This window comes from Erythrolamprus reginae, chromosome 10, assembly GCF_031021105.1.
Source record: "Erythrolamprus reginae isolate rEryReg1 chromosome 10, rEryReg1.hap1, whole genome shotgun sequence".
Classification (NCBI taxonomy): domain Eukaryota; kingdom Metazoa; phylum Chordata; class Lepidosauria; order Squamata; family Dipsadidae; genus Erythrolamprus; species Erythrolamprus reginae.
This window is the reverse complement of record NC_091959.1, coordinates 9,283,371-9,298,996: the sequence shown is the minus strand read 5'-3', so window position 1 is coordinate 9,298,996 and position 15,626 is coordinate 9,283,371. Positions and strand designations below refer to the sequence as shown.

Genomic DNA, 15,626 nt, shown 5'->3' with positions numbered 1-15,626 from the left:
CAACACCACACCGCCAACCAAACCAACAAACCGCAAAACCAAACCACACCCATTGTAAAGGGGCTTTGCATTTTATAATGCTCTGGCCCAATCAGGTTGCAGGCTGCTCCCTATGACTCAGCATTTAACATGCTTACATCCTTTTATTACCTTGTATGGTAACCCAATGAAATATCACCTAGGATTGAGCTAATCCTTGACAGGAACTGTCAGATTTAGCATGGGAAGACAACTGTGGAGAATCTAAAAACTCTTATTTGTGCTCATTGACTCCATTTTGTCTGAGTAAATAAAAACAAGTTAATCATTACGGGACTCACTTCCACTGAACTGTGCAAAGCCTCCTGCTCTCCTGAGAGGAGTTTGGAAGTTTGGAGTGTTTGGAAAACTACAGCTGAGCATTGAGCATTTCTGCTCCAGTGGTTTATAGCACCACCCAGCCACAGTTCTGGGAATAAAAAGCTGTTTGTGTTATATCGCCACAGAGATGCCTGGATAATGCAACAATTGCTAATTGCCGAAATGCTAATTACATCTGAACCCCAGTTACCCAAAGCCAGTCAACTTGGATCGTTATAAACCTGGCTTGTTTCCACTAAATATAGGGAAGACTGGGCATAATTTGCAACATATTTCTCCAACTTGACCACTTCCAGAGGTGTTTGAGGTCAATGCCATGGTGATCAATAGCCAACTCTCTAAATCGGTTGGGGTTTTTTCAACCATGGTAACTTCAAGACTTCAATTCCCATAATTCCTTAAGTAGCACGCCAGCAATTGGATTGTACTGCATTTCGACTGTTCCCCAGCATACTGGCTGGGGAATTCTGGGAGCTGATGTCCACGTATCTTCACATTATTTATTTGCTTGCTTGTTTGTTTGTTTGTTTGTTTATTAAATTTCTATGCCGCCCCTCTCCGCAGACTCGGGGCGACTCACAACAGCAACAGAAAACAATATATAATACAAATTCAATAATTAAAAAGCTAAAAACCCATAATTAAAAAAAAACATGCACACAACATACCCTACATAAACAGTATAGGCCTGGGGAAGATATTTCAGTTCCCCTATGCCTGACGACAGAGGTGGGTTTTAAGGAGTTTGCGAAAGGCAAGGAGGGTGGGGGCAGTTCTAATCTCCGGGGGGAGCTGGTTCCAGAGGGTCGGGGCTGCCACAGAGAAGGCTCTTCCCCTGGGGCCCGCCAAACGACATTGTTTAGTCGACGGGACCCGGAGAAGGCCAACTCTGTGGGACCTAATCGGTCGCTGGGATTCGTGCAGCAGAAAGTAGTCCCGGAGATATTCTGGTCCGATGACATGAAGGACTTTATAGGTCAAGATTGAAAACCATCACTTTAAACAGCAATTCTTTGCTAACGGGAGTTTGTGAATCTGAAGACCTCCAAAACGGAAAAAAGATGAGCACTTAAGAGCTGATCCACAAATCAATATTCTTATTTACTTAATCCACATCCCTTTCTTTCTTTCTTTCTTTCTTTCTTTCTTTCTTTCTTTCTTTCTTTCCTTCCTACCTACCTTCCTTCCTTCCTTCCTTCCAAATGTTTTCCAAGTTGGCTAAACAATACGAGTCTCTACAACTTCCTGTATTTTTAGCCTCCCTCTTAAAAAAAGAAAAACAAATCTCGCAAAAGAAGATGGGAGTGGTGGAAAGAGATAACATTTTTTAAAAAAAATCAATATCTCCCTATAAAAAGTATGCAAAGCCTATGACAGCATTAGAGATTTACAATTCCCTAGAATCCAGAAGCTAAACTCCAAAGCACGCTTTTTTGCTTTTAGTTTTTAGTTTTTAAAGTCAGGGAATGTAAATTAAAACCTAAGCATGAATCCATTTGGAGCACAATTCATACACGGAAATGAAGAAATGAAACTCCAGCTGTTGAAAGCTTTAGTTTCGGCAAAGAAACCACCTAAAATGCCCACATCACTGCCTGCTGGTTGAAGGGTAGCAGGGAGAGGAAATTAGAATAGCTGTTCTTGGCAGGCTGTCGGAGAGCTGCTGATTGCTAAGTGGCCCACAAGGGGTGAGGAGAACCCAGACTTTCTTTGGCGAGGAAGGGGGGAAGAGCAAACGTACCTCCCCCCTTTTCTTAATCCAAAAAGCATGCTTCCAATTCAGGACGCCTGTGAACAATGGATTGAAATTCAAATATTCAGAAAGGCGACAAATCACGACTTTCCGGAAACGTGTACTCCAACTCTCTTAATTTGGCAAACAAAGGCTATGGGGGGACGGAAAAAGAGGCAAATTGCAGGTAGCGATTCAACTTTCGACAGAAGTACCTTTTATCCACTTGGAATCGTATTTTATTGTTCGCAAGGCTGAGCCGTCGCCCATGCTCCGGTAAATAACGGCGTCGCTTGCCAAGAAATCCGCAACGGTGGCAGAATAGAGCTTGCCATCTAGAAGAAACGAAGGCACAAAGAACGTTCAGCTGCAACAGTGATGCCGCCTCCTTGTATTGCTGCAGCGTTCTTGTCATCTTCTCCATCAACAGCTATTTATATAATTTTTACCTTTCTTCCCCCCTGCCTCCCACGCTGCCATTATCTCAATCATGTTATATATTTATTCATACTGTTTAATTTAGAGTTGGAAGGCTCATCAGAGCCCAGTGAAGAAAACGCCTCGTAGGACAGAGCAAACAGGTTCTTGGAAATGTGAAAAAGCTTTATTATTACCTCAGAAAAAGCTTCATTACCTCAGAAAAGCTTTATTATTACCTCAGAAAAAGCTTTATTATTACCTCAGAAAAAGCTTTATTATTACCTCAGAAAAAGCTTTATTATTACCTCAGGAAAGTTTTTTTTAAAGTTTTTTTTATTGAAAACACAAAACACAAGACACAAGCAGAAAAAATACCCACAACAACAACAAAATCAACAAGCTTGACATAAATTCACATTTACATTCCTGTTTCTATGATTTCCCCTTTTTCTTTAGGGTTAATTTGAATTTCTTTTCTATCCAGCTGTAAAGTTTCCCCATAATGTTATAAAGTTCCTTGTCTTGTTTTGTTCTGCAATTCTCATGTAAGTTTGCTTAATTTTGCACAATCTATCATTTTCCTAATCACCATCTCTTCGCTTGGTATGTTTTCTATTTTCCAGTTTTGCACGAAAACCAATCTCGCCCCAGTTAATATGTGTGCTATTAAATAATAATCTGCCTTTCTGTGTGGTCCTCTAATAATTCCTAAAAAGTACATTTCCGATTTCGATTCTATTTTGTAACTGAAAGTTTCTTTTAACCAGATTTTAATCATAGACCATACTTTTTTAATTTCCAAACATGTACACCAAATGAGATAATATGTACCACTGACTGATTTGCATTTCCAACATTTATTATTTATACTGGGATATATTTTGGCCAGGCGTGCTGGGGCATAATGCCACCGGTAGAACATCTTATATAGTTTATCTTTGTACGGTACTGATAGGGCCATTTTAAAATTAATTTTCCATAACCTTTCTCAATCATCTAGCTGGAAAGGGTAGCCAGAGTTAGTCATCCACACTATCATGCTATGTTTAACTATTTTTTCTATATTTTTGTAGTTTAATAATTATACAGTGGTATCTCTACTTATGAACTTAATTTGTTCCGTGACCAGGTTCTTAAGTAGAAAAGTTTGTACGACTAAGCATTTTTTTCCATAGGAATCAATGTAAAAGCAAATAAGGCGTGCGATTGGGGAAACCACAGGGAGGGTGGAGGCCCTGTTTTCTCCCAGGAGATTCCTAGAGAGGCCCCACGGAGGCTTCTCCTCACCTTTTCCGGCCCTGTTTCCTCCCAGGAGATTCCTAGAGAGGCCCCACGGAGGCTTCTCCTCACCCTTTCCGGCCCTGTTTCCTCCCAGGAGATTCCTAGAGAGGCCCCACGGAGGCTTGTCCCGGCCTTTTCCGGCCCTGTTTCTGCCTCTTCTGATTACAGTTTTGGAGGCTCAGGTTTGTAAGCGGAAAATGATTCTTGAGAAGAGGCAAAAAAATCTTGAACACCCAGTTCTTATCTAGAAAAGTTTGTAAGTAGAAGCGTTCTTAGGTAGAGGAACCACTGTATATCTTTGTGATGAACATCTTGCCTGGTCCAATTCAAATTTTATTATTACCTCAGGTAAGCTTTATTATTACCTCAGGCAAGCTTTATTATTACCTCAGGTAAGCTTTATTATTACCTCAGAACCACCTTTCACAGTAAACAGTTAATAAAAAGAACGGCAAAGTAGGGGCCTGATAAATATCTCCGGGTGATTTACACGAGGTCTTCCCAGCTCTGACTTTGAAGCATTTTACAACAAAAAGCAGGGAATTTTTTTTTTTTTTACCCCTACTTCATTCAGATGGCTGAAGTTAATTAAGAAAGTCTGGTTGGGTTTTTTTTTAAACAAATCTGAACTATGGGTCTTTTGGACTTCGCTTTGGTTAGCAGCCCTTAGAATTTGAGTATCAAGCCAGACAAGAGGGAATTAATCAAGAACCAGCGGTACTAAATAGCTTCTAATTCCACAAAAGGTATATTAGCATTTTTAAAAAGCAGGCGACGCAGTGATGTCATAGGCCTATTCATTTCCCTTTTTGTATCATCTATCAATACGGTCCATTAGAAATAAAAAGGGGTCTCACCAGCAAAGAGGGCAACGTTGGTTTGCTTGGCATCAAACGGGCATCTGGCCAAACCACTAATTTCGTCCCCGTCATACTCCAAGGTACTCAGCTGAAAAAGACATATACATTTGGGGCATTAGTTTGTGAAGGCATCAGTTTCCCTGGGTCCATGCAATAGGTCAAGGATAGAACAGAATTCTTGTGTGGTTGCACACACAAGGAATTTGTTTTTGGTTTTTCTCTCAGTGTACATAAAAGAAAAGATGCATTTGTCAAGAATTATGAGGTGCAACACTTAATGATTGTCATAGGGGTCAAATAAGTAATGAAGAAAAAATCATTAATAAAAATCTTGAGGATACAAGCAACAGGTTGTCCGAGTCTACGGAGAGGGGCGGCATACAAATCCAATAAAATCAATCAAACAAGTTATTTTTATTTTATTATTTATTAGATTTGTATGCGGCCCCTCCGTTACAGTCATACAGTCATAAATGGGAAGAGATGGGTGATAGGAATGATGAGAAAAAACTAGTAGAATAGAAGTGCAGGCTTAGTAAATAGTTTGAAAGTGTTGAGGGAATTATTTGCTTAGCAGAGTGATGGCGTTCAGGAAAAAAACTGCTCTTGTGTCTAGTTGTCTTGGTGTGCAGTGCTCTGTAGCGATGTTTTGAGGGTAGGAATTGAAACAGTTTATGTCCAGGATGTGAGGGATATGTCTTATACTTAAGAACTTAATTCGTTCCGTGACCAGGTTCTTAAGTAGAAAAGTTTGTAAGTAGAAGCAATTTTTCCCATAGGAATCAATGTAAAAGCAAATAATGCGTGCAAACCCATTAGGAAAGAAATAAAAGCTCGGAATTTGGGTGGGAGGAGGAGGAGGAAGAAGAGGGGGAGAACAGTCGCTGCTGAAGGAAGAAAGTGAGGTAAAATCCAAAACTTTAAGGCTTAAAAAAAAAAGAGGGACTCTGAGGCATGCGCCTCCCATACACCCAGCACAATGCTGCCTCCCATACATTGTGCCATAGAGAGAAACCCAGAATGAATGGCAGGAAACTGGCCGGGCCTTTGTGCCACTCTCAAATTTCCTGGGAAACTTTTCCGGGCTCTGGTTCTTAAGTAGAAAATGGTTCTTAAGAAGAGGCAAAAATCCCTTGAACACCCGGTTCTTATCTAGAAAAGTTCTTTTTTTAAAAAAATATACTTTATTAATTTTTCCATAAAAGGACAAACTCACAAACATTTAAACACATAGTAGGGGTTACAATTACCCCTCTTTTCTTGAAGTCAATTTTTAATACAGAAAAAAGGATAAATTCTTAAGTCTTTAAATCAACGTAGTATTCTAAGTGAAAAGAAGAATTTTGTTTACATATTCTAATAAACATAGGATTAAGTTAATAAAAAAGAAAAACCAACAACAGCAACAACAACAACAAAAGTTCTTAAGTAGAGGCGTTCTTAAGTAACATAGAAACATAGAAACATAGAAACATAGAAACATAGAAACATAGAAGTCTGACGGCAGAAAAAGACCTCATGGTCCATCTAGTCTGCCCTTATACTATTTTCTGTATTTTATCTTAGGATGGATATATGTTTATCCCAGGCATGTTTAAATTCAGTTACTGTGGATTTATCTACCACGTCTGCTGGAAGTTTGTTCCAAGGATCTACTACTCTTTCAGTAAAATAATATTTTCTCATGTTGCTTTTGATCTTTCCCCCAACTAACTTCAGATTGTGCCCCCTTGTTCTTGTGTTCACTTTCCTATTAAAAACACTTCCCTCCTGGACCTTATTGAACCCTTTAACATATTTAAATGTTTCGATCATGTCTCCCCTTTTCCTTCTGTCCTCCAGACTATACAGATGGAGTTCATGAAGTCTTTCCTGATACGTTTTATGCTTAAGACCTTCCACCATTCTTGTAGCCCGTCTTTGGACCCGTTCAATTTTGTCAATCTCTTTTTGTAGGTGAGGTCTCCAGAACCGAACACAGTATTCCAAATGTGGTCTCACCAGCGCTCTATATAGCGGGATCATAATCGCCCTCTTCCTGCTTGTTATACCTCTAGCTATGCAGCCAAGCATCCTACTTGCTTTCCCTACCGCCTGACTTGCACTGTTCACCCATTTTGAGACTGTCAGAAATCATTACCCCTAAATCCTTTTCTTTTGAAGTATTTGCTAACACAGAACTGCCAATACAATACTCAGACTGAGGTATCACTGTACTCCGAAAAGTAGGGTACTCTTTGAATTTTGGCAGGGAACAATCTGACTGGTAGGAGTGTTGGTCCTTACCCGATAATAACGGCACATAGGATTAAACGCGTTCGTTCCGCAGACGAACACCATTTCATCGTTTCTGGGGACGAAGACTTTAATAAAATTATGGCATTCATCCTGAAAAAAAAAATTAAATTAAAAGCAGGAGGAGGAGAAGAGAGAATGGCTCACATCACTATTCACTAGCAAATATTATTTTTGAACATGTGCTCAGTGAGCTGGAAATAAGGAACGGGGGAAAAAACAAATCAGAGCTAACAAAGCACTTGCAGTTTCATTGAAAGTTGTCTTTCTATCAATCTGATCGAGGGCAACTCATTTCTTAAGAATATTAATTTGGGCTTTTCAATTTTGCTTGGAAAAAAATCCGTCTGAAAAGGACCCTGCAACATCCCACTTGCCCAGGGGTGGCCTGTTGGGGGTTCGTGGAATGCTCCTACCGTCGCTACCAGTGTGCTATGCGTGCAGCTTTGAGCGTCTTGCCTGTGTGGATGTCCCAGCACCATTTTGCTTCTGCGCATGAGCAGGAAGCAAAATCTCATGAGGGAATGTGCATGCACTTGAGATTTCGGCCAGTTTTTGCTTCTGCGCATGAGCAGGAAGCAAAATCTCATGAGGGGATGCGCATGCACTTGAGATTTCGGCCATTTTTTGCTTCTGCGCATGAGCAGGAAGCAAAATCTCATGAGGGGATGCGCATGCACTTGAGATTTCAGCCATTTTTTTTGCTTCTGCGCATGAGCAGGAAGAAAAATCTTGTGAGGGAATGTGCACGCACTTGAGATTTTGGCCAGTTTTTGCTTCTGCGCATGAGCAGGAAGCAAAATCTCATGAGGGGATGCACATGCACTTGAGATTTCGGCCATTTTTTGCTTCTGCGCATGAGCAGGAAGCAAAATCTCATGAGGGGATGAGCATGCACTTGAGATTTCGGCCATTTTTTGCTTCTGCGCATGAGCAGGAATAAAAATCTTGTGAGGGAATGTGCACGCCATTTTTTTTGCTTCTGCGCATGAGCTGAAGCAAAAAAAAATGGCTGAAATCTCTCTCGCATGCAAGTCCCCTCATGAGATTTAGCTTTCTGCACATGCGCAGAAGCAAAAACACGCTGGGACATACCCACGCGCACGCAGGAGACCCAAAGCTGCGTGCACAGCTCAACTTTTGCTACCGGTATGGCGCCTTAACCCCTCCGGTAGGGGCTCCTAGGGATTCAGGAGAACCTCTAGGTAAGATTCTGTGCAGTTCGGCGAACCCCCAAATCCCACTTCTGGCTGGCCCGCACTGCCCCCCTGCCCCACCCCTCCCAGGAGTCTTCACGCAGCCCATTTTGGATGCAGGTAAGTGCAGGGTGTGTGAGGAGCCTCAGGGAGGGTGAAAACGGGCCTCTGGGAAGTTCAGGGAGGGCCTCCATAGCCTGGGGAGGCTGTTTTCGTTCTCCTAGAGCAGTGATGGTGAGCCTTTTTTTCCTCGGGTGCCGAAAGAGTGTGGGCGTGCGCTATCGTGCATGCGTGAGTGCCCACACCCATAATTTAATGCCTGGGGTGGGCGAAAACAGCTTTCTCAGCCTCCTGGAGGCCCTCTGGAGGCAGGAAACAGCCTGTTTCCCAACTTCAGGTGGGCCCAGTAGGATCATCTTTTACCCTCCCCAGGCTCCAAAGACATCCCTGGAGCTGAGGGAGGGTAAAAATGCCCTCCCCCATCCCCTCGGAGGATCTCTGGAAGCCTGAAACACCCTCCCAGGGCCTCTGTGCAACCCAAAAATCAGCTGGCTGGCACACACATGCATATGAGCTAACGCATCAGCTCATGTGCCAGCTGATATGGCTTTGCGTGCCACTTATGGTACCCATGCCATAGGTTCGCCATCAATGTCTTAGAGGCTCGAGGAAAGGTTCCAGAGTCTGAGGAGGGCAAAAACGTCCCCTCCGCCATGGTCCAGGACGCCGACCAGGCCATGCCCACCCATCAACCAGCAGAGAACCTCTTGCTAAATTTTCTTTGAAAACCACCCCTGTGCTCGCCCCTCTCTTCTGCCTAGCCTAGATTCAGATGTTTGCAGCGATAAAAGAGGTCGATTAGCTAATTAGCAGTTCCAAAACAGCATCCATCCTGACCTTCTATAAAAGACTTCGGTGAATTAAAAGCATTTTTGCCTGAAAGACAAACCTACTTTGTGTTTTCCTTTCATAGCACAGTTCTCTCTGTCCTGTTGCTTTGACCGCCAGGTTAACTTCTGTTTTGGATAAAAGAAAGAAGAAGACAATTTCATCTTTGACCAAGAAGGCTTGTTTTTTTTCATAAAATAAACAAAACCACAAAAGAGATTGACAAGCATTTTTCTAACCTTGCTTGGAACAACTTCCCCTTTTGGAATGTCATTCAAATTGACTGTATAAACTTGGTCCCTGGAAGGAAAAAAGGAAAAAGATATATATCAGAAATCCAACTGATTGATTGATTGGTTTTATTTAATTTATATTCCACCCTTGTCATAGCAAATGACTTGGGGTGGCTTCCAGCATTAAAACATTAAAAACAGTTGTGAGTTTCTACTCTACCAGTATAAGACGCACCAGATGCGTCTTATACTCCGAATATAGCTTTTCCGAAACATTTTCCCCAGTCCAAACTTGGTGCTAATGATCTTCCCAGCTTTTACCTTGCAGGTTCTTTCATTGTTATTCTCTGCAAAGAATGTTTTTCAAGCCCTAAGTCTTTGCAGGTTCTTTTTTCATTGCTCTAACTTGCTTGGAATAAGTTTCTTTCCAGCCCTAACCAGGTGCTAACAATATTGTCAGCTCTTACCTGCTTGCAAGCTCTTTCATTGTTACTCTCTGTGGAGAATGTTTTCCAAAGCCTGTCTTTGTAGATTTTTTTTAAAAAATTGCTCTATTTGATCTGAATGTTTCTTTTCAGCCCTGACCAGGTGTTAACAATGTTGCCAGCTGTTACTGGCTCTTTCATTGTTACTTTCTGTAAATAAGGTTTTTTAAGGCCCTAACCAGGGAATCAAATAATGTGCTGAAGCTGACCAGACTAAGGACGCTAGCTCGAGGAATATCTGGTGTTCTGCTGGGCTCTATGATATGAGTCTCCCGAAAATTCAAGGGTACAAATTTCAGACACACACACACACACACACACACACACACACACACTTGAAAGTTCAAAAACAATGTTCTTTATCACAAAAATTCAAAAGAAACAAAGCACCCTTTTTGTATTGCAAAGAGCACTCGTCCCAAAACAACCTGGTAGTCTGTACAATCCGCTTAATCAGTCCTTAAGTACTTAGCTAGCAGTTGTGAAGAAACGTCACAGCCCTCCTTCTTCCACGAACTGAAACACACCCACTTTGCTCTGCTTTGGTTTCAAAGTCGTGAAAAATCAACAAACAGCAAGGCACAGTCTTGAAGAACAACGATCAGATAATCCACAACGATCCACAACGGCCCAAGCCAGCACCCTGCTATTTATATCAGCAGCTCTAATTACTGGAGCCCCACCCAAACACAGGTGGCCTCTCTTTTCTCCTGTAATATTTCCTCAATTGGTCTCTTCTATGCATAAGTCTGCGCCTGCGTGGGTCTAACACTTCCTCATCCGAATCGACCGAAGATAATGGAGATTAGCTTCCTGGGCTGTGTGCCAAGCCCCCCTCTTCCAAGTCACCCCAACCTTCTTCTTCGTCCGAGGAAACTGCAGTATTTGACTCTGTCGGCAATAAAACAGGCCTATGACATGTTGATGTTTCCCCTGTATCCACCTCCACATTCCTTGGGGCAGGAGCTGGGCCAGAGCCAACCACAACAATCTGGTAAGCAGATTCTTTCCCTTTTTTCCTCCCCAAAAACTAAGGTGCGTCTTATACTCTGAAAAATACGGTAATGGTGGCTGGTTTCCCAAATCACAAAAGCAATCTGCAGCTCAGCGTAAGTATGACCTAGTTTCCAGCTGCCAAACTTTTTTGCAAGGTTCATTCTGCCCACGCTCTTATATTGATACAAACAATTGTTTGTCCAAATCAAGTTCTTGGTGAAAAACAGAATTTGGAACTGCATGGATCACTGTCAGAGCTTTCCTTCTGCGCCATAAATCACCCTCTCCCCGTCTTGTCTCCCTCCTTCCTTTCCTAAAATTATCCAGTGGATTATTTTAAGACAAAACGTATAGATGAAAATGCGAAACCAGGCGGCAGATGGAGGGCGGGAGGGGAATTTTAATTTAATCAGTGGACTGCAAGAAAATTACCTGCCAGCGATATAAAGTGTGTCTCGAATTTTCAACATCAGTTGAAAGTCCAGCTTGTGTTGGGACTCGTTGCCTGAAGGGCGTCCTCTAAACACTGGGTATTGCTTGGAATCTGCAAGTAAAAATAAGTCGTGCCATCAGTCAGGACGACGGAACCGAAGAATCAATAAGCAGCATTGATTAGCTGTATATACCGGGAGCAGAAGGGTTTAAACTAAACTCTTTTTGTGGAATGTCTCGAATGTCAATGAATAAAAGATGGCCCGCAAGAGCCAACGAACTTAAAAATATAAATAAAAAAACTTGCACTTCCCGCCGCCTTTTTGGCTGCAGTAGATAGAGAGTCCATTAAAGTCCACCTAAAACTTGGCAGCTGGTGGAAAGAAGAATTGTCGTCACCCGGCAAGGAGGGAGGCAAAGAAGCCGGCAATCCCGCAACACGTCCGGCTTTGCTGCTCACTTACAATGGTAGTCGACCACGTTAATAGGGTCGTCGTCCTCTGGAAAGCTGACGGCCCAGCCTCGGGAGATCGCAAGGAGCAGTGCGTAAGCCGTGAGGAGGCGAAACTTCATGGCTGCCGCGTGGGATGGATGGGGGTGTTGGTGGTGGAGAGCGCAACTGGCAAAACGGTTTACCTGCAAGAGAGGGAAGAAAGCAACGTTGACCCAGCTGGGTTGACCCGGCTCATCTTCCTGGAACCCACCCCGCATTTCAGACACAAACACTTTAGAAAACGTCCAGAGATACTTTATGAGAAGAGCCCTCCACTCTTCCACTTGCAACAGAATACCTACACAACTAGACTTGGTTGCCGATCAGTTTCCGGTCACAATTCAAAGTGTTGGTTATGACCTATAAAACCCTTCATGGCACCGGACCAGAATATCTCCGGGACCGCCTTCCGCCGCACGAATCCCAGCGACCGGTTAGGTCCCACAGAGTTGGCCTTCTCCGGGTCCCGTCAACTAAGCAATGTCGTTTGGCGGGACCCAGGGGAAGAGCCTTCTCTGTGGCGGCCCCGACCCTTTGGAACCAACTCCCTCCAGATATCAGAGTTGCCCCCACCCTCCTCGCCTTTCATAAGCTCCTTAAAACCCACCTCTGTCGGCAGGCATGGGGGAACTGAGACACTCTTTCCCCCTAGGCCTTTACAATTTTATGCATGGTATGTCTGAATGTATGTTTGGTTTTTACTTTAATGGGTTTTTAATTGTTTTTACTATTGGATTATTGTGTATACTGTTCTATTATTGCTGTTAGCCGCCCCGAGTCTCCAGAGAGGGGCGGCATACAAATCCAATAAATAATAATAATAAAAAATAATAATAATAGACTTACAATCAGTGATGGGCTACGAGCCGGAATGCTAAATTGCGCTCGCTGCCACGGCTCTTAAGTTCTTGCAGGACCAGCACGATTTTGCTGCTGTACTGTGGAGGTAGCAAAATTGCTCACGTGTTTCGCTAAGGTTTTACCTGCAGTTCCGTGTGCGATTTTGCTACCTCCACAGATGCAAGCAGCAAAATCGCACTGGTCCCGCAAAAACTTATGAGCCGCGGTGGCGAGCGCAATTTAGCGTTCCAGCTTGTAGCCCATCACTGATTGTAAGTCTATTATTATTATTATTTTTTATGCGACTAGACTTACAATCCTAGATTTAGAAAGCTTAGAACTACGTCGCCTTTGACACGACTTAAGCATAGCCCATGAAATCATCTGCTACAATGTCCTTCCTGTCAACGACTACTTCAGCCTCAGCCACAACAACACAGGAGCACGCAACAGATACAAACTTAAAGTAAACCCTCCAAATTCGACTGTAAGAGAGATGACTTTAGTAACTGAGTAGTTGATGCATGGAACTCACTGCCTGACTCTGTAGTATCATCACCTAACTCCCCCCCAAATTTTACCCTTAGACTATCCACTGTTCACTTCACCTGATTCTTAAGAGGTCAGTAAGGGGCGTGCATAAGTGCACCAGCGTGCCTTCCGTCCTCTGTCCTAATGTCTCTCTCTCCTTCACTAGAATCATGTATATAAACATTGTTTAATAATAATAATAATAATAATAATAATAATAATAATAATAATAATAATATATAATAACAACAAGAACAACAACGAGTTGGAAGGGACCTTGAAGGTCTTCTAGTCCAACCCCCTGCTTAGGTATGAAGCCCTACACTACTTCAGATAGATGATTTTCCAACATCTTAAAACCTTCCAGTGTTGGAGCATTCACAACTTCGGGAGGCAAGCTGTTCCACTGATTAATTGTTCTCACTGTTAGGAAATTTCTCCTTAGTCCTAAGTTACTTCTCTCCTTGTTTAGTTTCCACCCACTGCTTCTTGTTCTACCCTCAGGTGCTTTGACTCCTTCTTCTTTGTGGCAACCCCTGAGATATTGGAAGACTGCTATCATGTCTCCCCTGATCCGTCTCCTTACCAAACTAGCCATGTTCAGTTCCTGCAACCATTCTTCATATGTTTTAGCCTCTAGTCCCCTACTCATCTTTGTTGCTCTTCTCTGCACTTTTTCTAGAGTCTCAAACATCCTTTTTTGCACCGTGGCGACCAAAATTGAATGCAATGTTCCAAGTGTGACCTTACCAAGGTCTCATAAGGTTGTAGTGCAGCGCTCTCTACATGGGGCTACCGCTGAAAAGTGTTCGTAAACTTCAGATCATGCAGAACGCGGCCACGAGAGCCATTATGGGGCTTCCTAGATTCGCCCACGTTTCTGCAACACTCCGTGGCCTGCATTGGCTGTCGATCAGTTTCCGGTCACAATTCAAAGTGTTGGTTATGACCTTTAAAGCTCTGCATGGCATTGGACCAGAGTACCTCCGGAATCGCCTGCTACCGCATGAATCCCAGCGACCCATAAGGTCCCACAGAGTTGGCCTTCTCCGGGTCCCGTCGACCAAACAATGTCGTTTGGCGGTCCCCAGGGGAAGAGCCTTCTCTGTGGCAGCCCCGGCCCTCTGGAATCAACTCCCCCTGGAGATTAGAACTGCCCCCACACTCCTTGTCTTTCGTAAATTACTTAAGACCCATCTATACCACCAGGCATGGGGGAGTTGAGACACCTTTCCCCCAGGTTTTTTTTAATATTTATGTTTGGGTATGTATATGTTGTTTGCTTTTAAAAATATGATAGGGTTTTATGTGCTTTTTAATATTAGATTTGTTTTCTCTGGAATATTGTTTTTATTATTGTTGTGAGCCGCCCCGAGTCTTCGGAGAGGGGCGACATACAAATATAATAAATTGAATGGAATTGAATTGGTAATAACACTTCATGTGATCTTGATTCTATTCCTCTGTTAATGCAAGCTTAGAACTGTGTTGGGAAAAAATAAATAAATTCTCCATTCTCCAGGCTCCTGGGCTAGCAAGCCAATCCTCCAATTTACATTCTACGTGCTGGTGAAGTCTGAGAAAATGATTCGTCCTGAAAGGTCCTTTTGTATTTGCCGACAGGAAAAAAAAAAACCCCTGCTACATGACAGCCCTGATTAAAACTTTTCAGGGACACACGCACAGCCACACACACGCTGTGACATTTGCTAATTTTTGTGTGCGCTCGTTTTCACAAGTGGGATTTCTCTTTTTCTGGAAGTAAGGTGACAACTGTCAGCCTGGTTGAAGCACAGGGATGGCAAAACAGAATAGCAGCCTTGCTGACTTGGCCGGAAGGCTGCTAACATCGGGATTAAAATATTAATTAAATTGCAACCTCTTTTCTTCCCTCCCCCCACCAGCTAATTGATGCTCGGTTCTCAGTCAAGACCTTTGCCTGCAAATTAAGCAGAGCGCCTTCGCGAAGGGCAGGGTGCATAACAACATGAAGCTGATCTTTTGTGCATTAATGCTTGGTGGTTTCCTATGGCAAATTGAGGAAATGCATTTGGTTAAGATATATGTAATGCCCCAAAGCTCTAACCACTAGACTAACCTCATGAAAAGAGACCACCCAAAACGAAATGACAGCCCTTGGTGCATAGAAACATAGAAGACTGACGGCAGAAAAAGACCTCATGGTCCATCTAGTCTGCCCTTATACTATTTCCTGTATTTTATCTTAGGATGGATATATTTGTTTATCCCAGGCATGTTTAAATTCAGTTACTGTGGAGTTACCAACCACGTCTGCTGGAAGTTTGTTCCAAGGATCTACTACTCTTTCAGTGAAATAATATTTTCTCATGTTGCTTTTGATCTTTCCCCCAACTAACTTCAGATTGTGTCCCCTTGTTCTGGTGTTCACTTTCCTATTAAAAACACTTCCATCCTGGACCTTATTTAACATATTTAAATGTTTCGATCATGTCCCCCCTTTTCCTTCTGTCCTCCAGACTATACAGATTGAGTTCATGAAGTCTTTCCTGATACGTTTTATGCTTAAGACCTTCCACCATTCGTGTAGCCCGTCTTTGGACCC

General features: G+C 42.8%; 1 protein-coding gene across 6 annotated transcripts in view; it reads right to left on the bottom strand.

Moving 5' to 3' along the window:
* Nucleotides 1-15,626, bottom strand: part of SEMA6D (semaphorin 6D) — a 94,581-nt gene that overhangs the window by 31,853 nt on the left and 47,102 nt on the right. For all 6 annotated transcript variants that reach the window (XM_070763168.1, XM_070763172.1, XM_070763170.1 and 3 more), the window contains 7 exons: nt 11,643-11,814; nt 11,179-11,290; nt 9,272-9,332; nt 9,098-9,160; nt 6,940-7,041; nt 4,651-4,741; nt 2,308-2,427 (listed from right to left, as the gene is read on the bottom strand). In XM_070763168.1, coding sequence (XP_070619269.1) covers nt 2,308-2,427; nt 4,651-4,741; nt 6,940-7,041; nt 9,098-9,160; nt 9,272-9,332; nt 11,179-11,290; nt 11,643-11,751 — 658 coding nt within the window. In that variant the 5' untranslated portion in view covers nt 11,752-11,814. The remainder of the gene's footprint in view (nt 1-2,307; nt 2,428-4,650; nt 4,742-6,939; nt 7,042-9,097; nt 9,161-9,271; nt 9,333-11,178; nt 11,291-11,642; nt 11,815-15,626) is intronic.